We start from the raw sequence: 12,439 nt of genomic DNA, 5'->3' as shown, positions 1-12,439 counted from the left end.
GATACGATACAAAGTCAGACATGTTTGTATTTTTTTTCAAACGACGAAAAAATATCGCACATTGCTCATGTTTCTGTGCACGTTTCAGGGGCAATTAGAGAGGAAAACGACGATAGTAACGGAAAGACGAAGTGTGTACAGTACTGCGGATAAAGTTCAATACTAGTATAAACGAGAGGTAAGCTGAAATGCATTCCAATTGAAGTGAGGTGGCATCACGTTGAAAATCGTTAATTAGTTTTCTTTTTTCTCCCTAGGCTATATCTAACAAATCTAGAATAACACGCGACTGTCAATCAGTATCTGTCTATAGAAAGCATGGAACAATTTACCCCCAAGGAGGTAAAGATCCTCGAGAGTGCCGAGGATATCCAGGAGCGCCGTGAGCAGGTGCTCAATCGCTACAATGAGTTCAAGGTGGAAACGCGTCACAAGCGTGACAAGCTGGAAGATTCGCGCCGCTTCCAGTACTTCAAGCGGGACTCGGATGAGCTGGAAAGCTGGATCCACGAGAAGTTGCAGGCCGCATCGGAGGAAAGCTACCGTGATCCGACCAACCTGCAGGCCAAGATCCAGAAGCACCAGGCGTTCGAGGCTGAAGTGTCGGCCCACAGCAATGCGATTGTGGTGCTGGACAACACGGGCCAGGAGATGATCAACCAGCAGCACTTTGAATCGGTTGTCATCCAGCACCGGTTGGATGAGTTGCACCGTTTGTGGGAACTGCTGTTGTCCCGTTTGGCCGAAAAGGGCATGAAACTGCAGCAGGCGCTGGTTTTGGTGCAATTTTTGCGTCATTGCGAGGAAGTCATGTTCTGGATTAAGGACAAGGAAGCATTCGTTACCGCGGACGAGTTCGGGCAAGATTTGGAACACGTGGAAGTGTTGCAGCGAAAATTTGACGAATTCCAAAAGGACATGGCTTCGCAAGAGTATCGCGTCACCGAAGTCAACGAACTGGCCGATAAGCTGTTGTCCAATGGACACCCGGAACGGGAAACCATCACCCGTAGAAAGGAAGAATTGAATGAGGCCTGGCAACGTCTTAAGCAGCTAGCAATTTTACGTCAGGAGAAGCTGTTCGGGGCTCACGAGATTCAACGTTTCAACCGTGACGCCGATGAGACCGTTGCATGGATTGCGGAGAAAGACGTTGTGTTGTCTTCGGACGACTACGGACGTGACTTGGCCAGCGTGCAGGCCCTTCAGCGTAAGCACGAAGGTGTTGAGCGTGATTTGGCAGCATTGGAAGACAAAGTGGCAACGTTGGGAGCCGAAGCTGGCCGCCTGTGTAGCATTCATGCTGACCACAGCGATCAGATTCGCGAGAAACAGGCGGAAATTGCCGCTTACTGGCAATCGTTGACTGCCAAGGCCAAGGAGCGCAAGCAAAAGTTAGACGAATCATACTTCTTGCATCGGTTCCTAGCCGATTTCCGTGATTTGGTTTCTTGGATCAATGGAATGAAGGCTATTATTTCGGCTGATGAGCTCGCTAAAGACGTTGCCGGAGCTGAAGCACTTTTGGAACGCCATCAGGAGCATAAAGGTGAAATCGATGCTCGGGGGGATAGCTTCAAGGTGACGACCGAAGCCGGACGTCAGCTGTTGGAACGGGAGCACTATGCCGCTGCTGAAGTTCAGGAAAAACTGGCTGCCCTGGAAAACGACAAGAGTTCACTGTTGTCCCTGTGGGAGGATCGTCGGATTCTGTACGAGCAGTGTATGGATCTACAGCTGTTCTATCGTGACACCGAACAAGCGGACACTTGGATGGCCAAACAGGAGGCTTTCCTAGCCAATGAAGATCTCGGTGATTCGTTGGACTCGGTTGAGGCACTGATTAAAAAGCATGAGGACTTCGAGAAGAGTCTTGCCGCCCAGGAAGAAAAGATCAAAGCACTGGATGTTTTTGCCACCAAACTAATTGATGGACAACATTACGCCGCTGATGACGTCGCTCAGCGTCGTTCGATGCTGTTGGCGCGTCGATCTGCTTTGCTGGAAAAATCATCGATTCGTCGTCAGCTGTTGGAAGATTCAAGTGCTCTGCAGCAATTCGAGCGAGATTGCGACGAGACCAAGGGATGGATTAGCGAAAAGCTGAAGTTTGCCACCGATGACAGCTACCTGGATCCAACCAATCTGAACGGAAAGGTTCAGAAACATACCAACTTCGAACACGAGCTAACCGCCAACAAGAGCCGCATCGAAGACATCACAACCAATGGTCAAAATTTGATCGAAAAGGGTCATTACGCGGCGGATCAGATCAACTCGCGTATGCAGGAGATTGTGACTTTGTGGGAATCACTGGTCCAAGCTTCGGACAAGAAGGGATGCAAACTGCAGGAAGCATCCCAGCAGCAGCAATTTAACCGCACCGTTGAGGATATCGAGCTGTGGTTGAGCGAAGTCGAGGGTCAGCTGATGTCCGAGGACTATGGCAAAGATTTGACCAGTGTGCAGAATTTGCAGAAGAAACACGTTCTCCTGGAAGCTGACGTGATGGCACACCAGGATCGTATCGAGGGAATTAAGGTGGCAGCTAATAAATTTGTCGAGAGCGATCATTTCGATGCCGACAACATTCGCAACAAGGAAAGTGCACTGTCGAAGCGCTACGGTGCTCTTGCGTCTCCCATGTCGGAACGAAAGCAACGTCTGCTGGATTCGCTGCAAGTGCAACAGTTGTTCCGTGATTTGGAAGATGAAGCTGCTTGGATTCGCGAGAAAGAACCGGTAGCAGCATCAACCAATCGTGGACGCGATTTGATTGGAGTGCAGAATCTGATCAAGAAGCATCAAGCCGTTTTGGCTGAGATTAACAATCACGAAAATCGTGTGGTTGGTGTGATCGGTAGCGGTGAACAAATGCTTACCGAGCAACCATTTGCCACCGAAGATATCAAACTACGCCTGGATGCTTTGAAAGATCAATGGAATTCACTGAAAGAAAAATCAAGCCAACGCAAGCAAGATCTGGAGGATTCACTGCAAGCTCATCAGTTCTTCGCCGATGCCAACGAGGCTGAGTCATGGATGCGCGAAAAGGAACCGATTGTGTCGAATCAAGACTACGGCAAGGATGAGGATTCGTCGGAGGCTTTACTGAAGAAACATGAAGCATTGGTTTCGGATTTGGAAGCATTCGGTAATACCATCCAAGCTTTACAGGAACAGGCGAAGAACTGCCGGCAACAGGAAACTCCCGTTGTGGATATCACCGGAAAGGAGTGTGTCATGGCACTGTACGATTATACCGAGAAATCTCCGCGCGAGGTCTCCATGAAAAAGGGAGATGTTTTGACTTTGCTAAACTCCAACAACAAGGACTGGTGGAAGGTTGAAGTAAACGACCGGCAAGGTTTTGTTCCGGCAGCCTACATCAAGAAAATCGATCCCGGTCTGAGTGCCAGCCAACAGAATCTGGTTGACGGACATTCAATCGCCAAGCGCCAGGCCCAAATTAACAGCCAGTATGACAATCTGTTGGCTCTGGCGCACGAACGTCAGAACAAACTTAACGAAACCGTCAAAGCTTATGTTCTTGTTCGTGAAGCTGCCGATCTGTCCGCTTGGATCAAGGACAAGGAAAGTCACGCTCAGATCAAGGACGTTGGTGAAGATCTGGAAGAGGTTGAGGTTATGCAGAAGAAGTTTGACGATTTCAACGATGATCTGAAGGCTAATGAGGTTCGACTGGCTAAGTTGAATGAAATCGCTGTCCAGCTTACCTCGTTGGGTCAAACAGAGGCTGCGCTGAAGATCAAAACCCAGATCCAAACTTTGAACGAAGAATGGGCCACTCTCCAAACCATCACCCAGGAGCGCGCAAGTCAGCTGGGTTCCGCTCACGAAGTGCAACGTTTCCATCGGGATGTCGACGAAACCAAAGACTGGATCGCCGAAAAGGACAATGCTTTGACCAGCGATGATCTGGGTAAGGATTTACGTGGTGTTCAGACTCTTCAACGCAAGCACGAAGGTTTGGAACGTGATTTGGCGGCACTTCGCGATAAAATCCGTCAGTTGGACGAAACTGCCAACCGGTTGATGCAGTCTCATCCGGACACGGCCGAACAAACCTACGCCAAGCAGAAGGAAATCAACGAAGAGTGGCAGCAGGTCGTAACCAAGGCTCAGCAGCGCAAGGAAAAACTGCTGGATTCGTACGATTTGCAGCGCTTCCTGAGCGATTATCGCGATCTGATGGCGTGGATAAGCTCGATGATGGGACTGGTCACCTCGGAAGAATTGGCAAACGATGTTACCGGTGCCGAAGCTTTGATCGAGAGACATCAGGTGAGTTCATTGTTGGATGCTGTTTCCCGTCGTAGATTGTTTTTTTTTGTTCTCCTTCGATTTCATTCGTGATGTTGTCCTCAGACGTCGTTGTCAATGTTTCCTTTTTTTTACTGTTACGTCTGTTCCGTTTTACGCAACATCACCTCGAAACAGGACAACATGTTCTGCTAGGGATTGTTTTTGTTTGTTCCTAGATGAAACAGTGTATAACTTTTTGTTTATTCAATATAGAAAACATATTCCCACACAATTCGAATTCGAACAGTTATTCTAAATTGTACATTTCGATTTCCCGTAGAACCATCGTGCTGAAATTGATTTTCGTTACGGTATCCCACAGGTATACGTTCGAGTAAAGATTAAGCTCAAACATTTTTTTTTTCAAACAATCTATAATCAATAATACGTTGTTGTAATTAACACCGGAAGTGTAAACACGCTTACAAACCCATTCGTTTGCTAATCCGATTTATTGTTTGTTCCGTTGACTGGTGAATTTCCGTTTTTTTTTCCGTTCTCAGTAAGATTGGCGCATTCGAAATTAGAAGTTATTGCTTAAGTTGCAAAATTAAGAATTCTTCATTTTCTATATTGATCGTTGAAGTTGTTGATTGGCAAGCTAAATTGATCGTAAATAAACATTAATTTCCGTAATTTAACCAGGCCGAACTTTACTCGTTCACTTACTACTGACAAAAAAACACACACACACACTCATGTTTTATAACCTCCTTAGGTTTTGGTGTTAGCCCATTCATGCAATCATTTTTGGTTTTGTTTTTCATGAATACATTTTCCAGTGTTACTCAGCTCAATATAGTCATGGTGAATTTTCCAGTGCAGTGGGTTTTAGCAGACTTTTTCATTTTCAGGAATCAAGTGAAAAACTATCAAATCTTAATTAATTTCTGCTACACATTTTTTTCAGTCATCTCTCTGCGGTTTCAACAATTAAGATAGGAGAAAAAAGGAAACCATACCAATTTTTTTGAGGCATTTAACGAAAAAGCACCCAATTACCTGTACGTGTTGTTTTCGAATTATCAGTGCAACATAGCAGTTCTGCTTGAACCGTCAGTTAGATGTAAAATTTGATCCTAATTAACAATGTAATGAATTATTGCTCCGAAGTACGGACTTTCTTTCAAATTTGTGTGCTGATTTACCTTTTTCGATGCTCCCGGACATCATCCATTTGAAAAACCTAATATCTGTTATCAGGTTCAAACATCTTCTGGGTCAACTCTATAAGACTTTGTGTGTCAATTTCGTCCGTTTTCTCTGTATTTAAATTAGTTCCACCAAGCTCAGTATCTGAATAAAATTCAATAGCATGGTCTCATAACCCATATGATCTTTCATTCGAATTTCAATATGCAAAAATTGTTTCAGCGCTTTCCGAGAAAAGCGAAGAATATTTTTTTCCACTTGTTTTTGTGTACCTAGTATAAATTTGTGGGTAAAAACAAACTTTTTCTCCTTCAAATTACCATTTTCTCATTTTGTACCTTAATTATGCTCTGTTGCTTCGGAGCCGGAAATCAGATTCGGACATAATTCAATAGCAGAGGATGGGACTTAGAATCGAAGCTAGCGATAATCGGTACAACGATTTTTCATCAAGTCAAGCTTACTCTTGACGCACATTTTACTCAGTTATTCCGAAACAGGAAGTCGGATCCTGTTGAAAATTCATAGTAAGCTATGGGACCTTTCATCTTTTCATAAGTGTATGAAAATTGGTACAGCAGTTTCTGAGAACGACAAATTCGTGTGCATTTTTTCAAAATTTCGTTGCACATTTGATTCCGTCACTCCAGAACCGCAAATCGGATTCGCACAAATTTTAAAACCGGCAATTAACTTTTATGTAAAGCAACATTCAAGAAAATCTTATAAACGGTTCTTGAGATAATATAATGCACTTAAAGACTGTCCCAGAAAGTATGGACGCACTTTGATTTCGCTGTAAATAATTCACAAGTGTTAGATATTCAAATTTTATTCGATATACTGATAATATTAGACTACAAAAACAGAATATTATTCTCAACATTTGCTACTTAGCCATTGTAAATTAGCTGGCGCACCTTCTTGCGAACGTTTCTCATTAAATTCCGTACAGACTTCTTGGCGACAAGTTTTGACACTTTTTTCCAATCTTTTTCGAACTGTTGAATGGTTTCGGCTGCCGAGACATGTTTCCTAAGATGTGCCTTCGTTAATGCCCAAAATTTTTCAATTGGTCGAAGTTGTGGGCAATTTGGTGGATTCGTGTCTTTTAGGACAAAAGTGACATTTTTGGTAGTATACCATTCTACCGTTGATTTCGAGTAGTGGCAAGAAGCAAGATCTGGCCAGAACACATCAGAATCCTTGTGGCTTCGAATCATGGGTAGAAGTCGTTTTTGTAAACATTCCTTGATGTATATTTCGCTGTTCATTGAAGCAGTGGTGACGAAGGGTTTCGAAATCTTACCGCAGCTACAAATTGCTTGCCAGGCCATAGCTTTCATACTAAATTTTTCGACTTCAATCGATGTCTCGGACTGGTTTAACACTTGCCCTTCTCGCACCATATAATATTGTGGTCCCGGCAAGGATTTGTAATCGAGTTTCACGTAGGTTTCGTCGTCCATGATTATGCAGTTCAAATTTCCAGCAAGAATCGTATTGTACAGCTATCGAACCCTCGGCCTGATCGAGGCTTCTTGTTTCGGACTACTTTTTGGTTGTTTTTGCTTCTTATAGGTTCGAAGATTCAAACGTTCTTCGGCACGAAGAACATTTGATTTCGAAGTGCCCACTTTTTTGGCCACATCCCGAACTGAAACCTCCTTCTTTTGCTCGAACGCCTTCAGTATACGTTTATCCAACTGAGGGTTAGCAGGACCTTTTTTTCGACCCGTTTTCGGTTTATCTTCAAAGGTGTTATCCTCACCGAACTTTCTGATTGCATTTCGCACGGCTTTTTCACTGACTCCTTCCATTTTTGCTATCTTTCTCAGTGACAATCCACGTTCTGTGCACCATTTGTACACAATTTTTCGACGTTGTTCTGCTGAAAGTCCACGCATTTCAAAACAAACTAATGAAAACGAATAAACAACTGCACAAGCGGTTAGAGAAGAATGTAAACAACAGGACGCAGCCATAAAAATTGACAGATTCTGAACCATTGCGAAATGGCAGCGGTTTTGGTTGCGTCCATACTTTCTGGGACAGTCTTTATTTTAATTTTTTTTCTACTTTTTTTATCCAGCTAACCATTTTCCGCTATACTGGTTTTCGGAAGTACCGGGAATAGTGGTGCAAAACTGCACAAAGAATTTCATCCATTTTTCTCCAAGGTGGTTGAACCGATTTTCACAAACTTAGATTCAAATGAAAAGTTTTACGGTTTCATACGGAATTCCTGAATTTATTTCGGATACTACCTCCGGTTTCGGAGCTACAGCGTGTTTTAATTTGTAGATTTCGTTAGTTTACGTCCGGAAAAAACTTTCCTGTTTCTATGCGATGAACAGTTTTTGCGTTTCTCATATAGAAAGTTTATACAATCACTTGAAAAATCGTCATGAAAATTGACCCGGCGAGCCAAGCGTCCTGTATTATTTGACTCAGTTCGTCGAGTTGAGCAATGTGTCAAATAATGTCACTCATTTTGCTTAGAGTTGGCTGCACCGATTTTCACTAACTTACGCTCAAATGACGCTCCGGACCTATAGGTGCAAAAGAGGGAAAAATTCTTCTAGGTTTGGCTCAAAACTGTTTCAATTTATAGGCTTCAGTAGTTATTAAACGAACCGACTTCGGCTATATAGGTTCCGGAGCTATTGGAAATAATGCTCAAAAGCTCCAAAACGGAGCTCACTCATTTTGCTCAGAGGTGGCCTGACCGAGTTTCACAAACTTAGGCTCAAATGAATGTCTTATAATATCACAAGTAGCTATTGAATTCCACTCGTATCCGATTTCCGGTTCCGGAACTATCAGAACTAATTGGCTCAAGTGGCACGTTCCCCTAGTTATTTGGTGATTTGTTCCTTGTGTCATTTAAGACAAAAAATGTCATGAAAAAGAGGGATTTTTTATTTGACAGCTGTATATTGAGGTCTTTTTTACGCTTGGATACGTGCAAAAAACAACACGCACGAAAAACCCGTGCAAAAAATCGCCAAACTTCGGAAATCCGCGCAACTTAATATATAAATAAATAAATGTCCTAAATAATTCATGAAACATCGAGATCTAGTGTTATCTCGACAAGATTTTTTTTGAAAAAAATCGACTAAAGAAAATCGACTTTTGAGATTTCCGAAATCGAAAACTTTTTCTTGATGCCAAATGTTCTTAGAAATGCATGAACCGTCGAGATCGGGTGTAATATCGAAAAATATGTTGATGAAAAAAATCAATAATTTTCCAAGTGGCAGAGACTTGACTTTAAAAAATCAAGATAACACCAGATCTCGACGTTTAATGCATTTCCAAGACAAAACCAAAAAAAAAAACGGCGCGCACATTAAAAACGCGTAACTTCAGAAATCGCGTAAAAAAGCCGCATAATGAACCGCGTACAAAAAGACCTCAGTGTATAGAAATTGAAAAGGTTAAGTTAGTTTATACCCAAAGAAACTTCCTAATTTTATTCAAGTTTGAAATACAAAATCCTCTGGTGATATTTTTGAAAATATAAGTAATTAGGAGGATTCAAACAGTTATTTTTTAAAAGAATTCCCCCGTAATATTTATGAAGGTATGAGTAATAGATAGATTCAAACAGGTTTCCTTCAGTTCGATCTCTGGAATGAACTTACTGGTTCTGAAAAGAACGGATTTTTTAAATCATGTCTTAAAATGTTGATGGAATTTTCAAAATTGTTTCAAAATGTCAATGTCATTTTCCTCGATTCTAGAGCTCGATCGTGAAGCGGGATTCTAAATCGGTATTCTGAAACTGAATTCTGGACCTGTATTCTGAACCTTCACTATGAACTATGAATTCGAAAGTTTTGATTCGTATTTCGAAGAATATAACATCTTTGAAACAAATAAAATTAGCGACTGTACACAGTTGAACATCCAATGATATTCTGCTCAATTGGGTAGATTCTGCGTAGTGTAGCGTAGTTAATGTCGTTTTCGCTTGAGAAAACTGAAACTGACCCAGGGTAGTTTCATCAAAGAAACACTTTTCACAAAGCTGTGTTGGGTTCGCAATTAGCAACGGGGGTTTGAGCAAACCTTATATGAAATCCAGGTTCGAAACTGACTCGATTTTCAGTTCAACAACGTTAAAACTAGGTTCGAAACTAGTTTCAATCAAACCGTTTGACAGTAGTTAGGGTGGAAACTGAATTAGGTTTTGCATCAAGCGAAAATGGCATAATGGTCAAATCGATTTACCCCAGATATACGGAAAGTTACTCGTTCGGGTGCTATCTCTGTGGTAACTTTTTTCGCAAATTTTCATTTCTGCTGTGCGTTTCGTCAATTCTTTTCCAATCTGTTCTCTTGTTGAGTATTTATAAGAGTTATGTTATAGAAGTTCAAGGCGACTTAACGCCTCAACAAAACAAAAAAAAAAAACGATTCGATAAAAATATCGCTAAACTAAGTCCATTTAATAACTACCCTGACTGCTCTTGAGAAACACATAATAATACATTCATTCGCTTTATTCAAATCACTCCGCCCTCATCGATAATAATCTGCTTCTGCGATTTTGTTTCTCGCTTAAGGATGAATACGCCGATTGACACGCACATTTGAAACAAAATTGAGCTTTGCTTTGTAAGAATTTCTGTCAAATGGGTCTTTCACCAATAATCAGTTCTTCCGTTAAACTTACGATGACTGTAAATTTATGAAAGATTCATACGACGATAAGAAGCTCAACAGTACATTTGAGCCGGTGCAGTAGTCAACAAGTGTCTTAATCCTTAGCCCGCTTCGTTGTTTTGTGTGTATGTGTGAAGTTTTCCATTCCGGTCCACTTTTGTAATACATGTAATACTGCATTCACAACACACACATCCGTTCCTAATGTGTTTCGCTCTCTAACCTCGATTCCGGATTCATGTTTTCTGTGTCAAACTAATAGCGTTATTTATTTTCTGTTTTCCTCGAAATTGCGACATTGTTCGAAAATAGGAACACCGTACCGAAGTCGATGCTCGGGCTGGAACGTTTGCGGCGTTCGAGCAGTTTGGTGCGGAGTTACTGCAGGCCAATCATTATGCATCGCCGGAAATCGATGAAAAAATTGAAAACCTTGCCAAGGCTCGTGAGGAATTGGAACGAGCTTGGACAGCCCGTCGACTGCAGTTGGACCAGAACCTGGATCTGCAGCTGTATCTACGTGATTGTGAACAAGCGGAGAACTGGATGAGTGCACGTGAGGCGTTCTTGAACGCAGAAGAAGTTGATTCAAAGGGGGATAATGTGGAGGCTTTGATAAAGAAACACGAGGACTTTGATAAGGCCATCAACGGACATGAGGAGAAGATCGCAGCTCTGCAGGTCCTAGCCGATCAGCTTATTGCCCAGGAACATTACGCCGGCAAGCTGATTGATGACAAGCGGTCCGAAGTGCTGGATCGCTGGCGTCACTTGAAGGAAGATTTGATCGAAAAAAGATCTCGACTGGGTGACGAGCAGACACTGCAGCAGTTCTCGCGTGATGCAGATGAGATTGAGAATTGGATTGCGGAGAAGCTTCAGTTGGCTACGGAAGAGAGCTACAAAGATCCGGCCAACATCCAATCGAAGCATCAGAAACATCAAGCTTTCGAAGCTGAATTGGCTGCCAATGCCGATCGTATTCAAAGCGTCCTGGCGATGGGAAGTAATTTGATTGATAAAAACCAATGCAGTGGATCGGAAGATGCGGTTCAGAAGCGACTGACACAGATCGCTGACCAGTGGGAATATTTGACACAGAAGACGACCGAGAAATCGTTGAAACTGAAGGAAGCTAACAAGCAGCGTACGTACATTGCTGCTGTGAAAGATCTGGACTTTTGGCTCGGTGAAGTTGAAAGCCTACTGACTTCGGAAGACGCCGGAAAAGATTTGGCTTCCGTGCAGAATTTGATGAAGAAACACCAGCTGGTGGAAGCTGATATTCACGCTCACGAAGATCGTATCAAGGACATGAATGCCCAGGCCGACTCGCTGGTCGAAAGTGGTCAGTTCGATAGTGCTGGAATCCAGGAAAAGCGTCAATCTATTAACGAACGCTATGAGCGCATTTGCAACTTGGCTGCCCATCGTCAAGCGCGTTTGAATGAAGCCAACACGCTGCATCAATTCTTCCGTGACATTGCTGATGAAGAATCATGGATCAAGGAGAAAAAACTGCTGGTTGGTTCGGATGATTATGGACGCGATTTGACCGGAGTCCAGAACCTGAAGAAGAAACATAAGCGATTGGAGGCCGAACTGGCTTCGCACGAGCCTGCCATACAAGCTGTTCAGGAAGCGGGAGAGAAATTGATGGACGTATCGAATTTGGGTGTTCCGGAAATCGAACAACGTTTGAAGGCTCTAAACCAAGCTTGGGCTGAGTTGAAGGGATTGGCTGCTACTCGAGGACAAAAGCTGGATGAGTCGTTGATTTACCAGCAGTTCTTGGCTAAGGTCGAAGAAGAGGAAGCTTGGATCACCGAGAAACAACAACTGCTGTCGGTTGAGGATTACGGAGATTCGATGGCTGCTGTACAGGGTCTGCTGAAGAAACATGACGCATTTGAGACCGACTTTGCTGCCCATCGTGATCGCTGCTCCGATATTCGTGACAACGGACAAACTTTGGTGACCAACAACAATCACCATGCGGACAGTATTTCCCAACGTTGTGCTCAACTGGATAAAAAGCTAGAGAATCTTCAGGCTTTGGCCACACGACGCAAGAACGCACTGTTGGATAACTTTGCTTATCTGCAGTTTATGTGGAAGGCTGATGTCGTTGAGAGTTGGATCGCCGATAAGGAAAATCACGTCAAGTCGGAAGAGTTTGGACGTGATTTGTCCACTGTTCAAACACTACTAACAAAACAGGAGACATTCGACGCAGGTGAGTTCAGAAACCGCGAACACTTCTCGATCGAAAGTGACATTTGATCTT

The 12,439-nt window shown here is 43.0% G+C and overlaps 1 protein-coding gene across 2 annotated transcripts in view; it reads left to right on the top strand.

The window, feature by feature from the left end:
- The window catches only part of LOC131436980 (spectrin alpha chain), a 36,330-nt gene that overhangs the window by 21,806 nt on the left and 2,085 nt on the right, over positions 1-12,439 (top strand). Inside the window, exons 2-5 of one of the 2 annotated variants that reach the window (XM_058605998.1) lie at positions 89-178; positions 258-4,305; positions 4,607-4,648; positions 10,465-12,388. In XM_058605998.1, coding sequence (XP_058461981.1) covers positions 319-4,305; positions 4,607-4,648; positions 10,465-12,388 — 5,953 coding nt within the window. In that variant the 5' untranslated portion in view covers positions 89-178; positions 258-318. The remainder of the gene's footprint in view (positions 1-88; positions 179-257; positions 4,306-4,606; positions 4,649-10,464; positions 12,389-12,439) is intronic. The other variant, XM_058605999.1, reaches the window with a different exon arrangement.

The sequence above is a fragment of the Malaya genurostris genome, chromosome 3 (assembly GCF_030247185.1).
Source record: "Malaya genurostris strain Urasoe2022 chromosome 3, Malgen_1.1, whole genome shotgun sequence".
Taxonomy (NCBI): domain Eukaryota; kingdom Metazoa; phylum Arthropoda; class Insecta; order Diptera; family Culicidae; genus Malaya; species Malaya genurostris.
The sequence above is the reverse complement of the archived record's forward strand: the minus strand, read 5'-3'. Positions and strand labels throughout refer to the sequence as shown.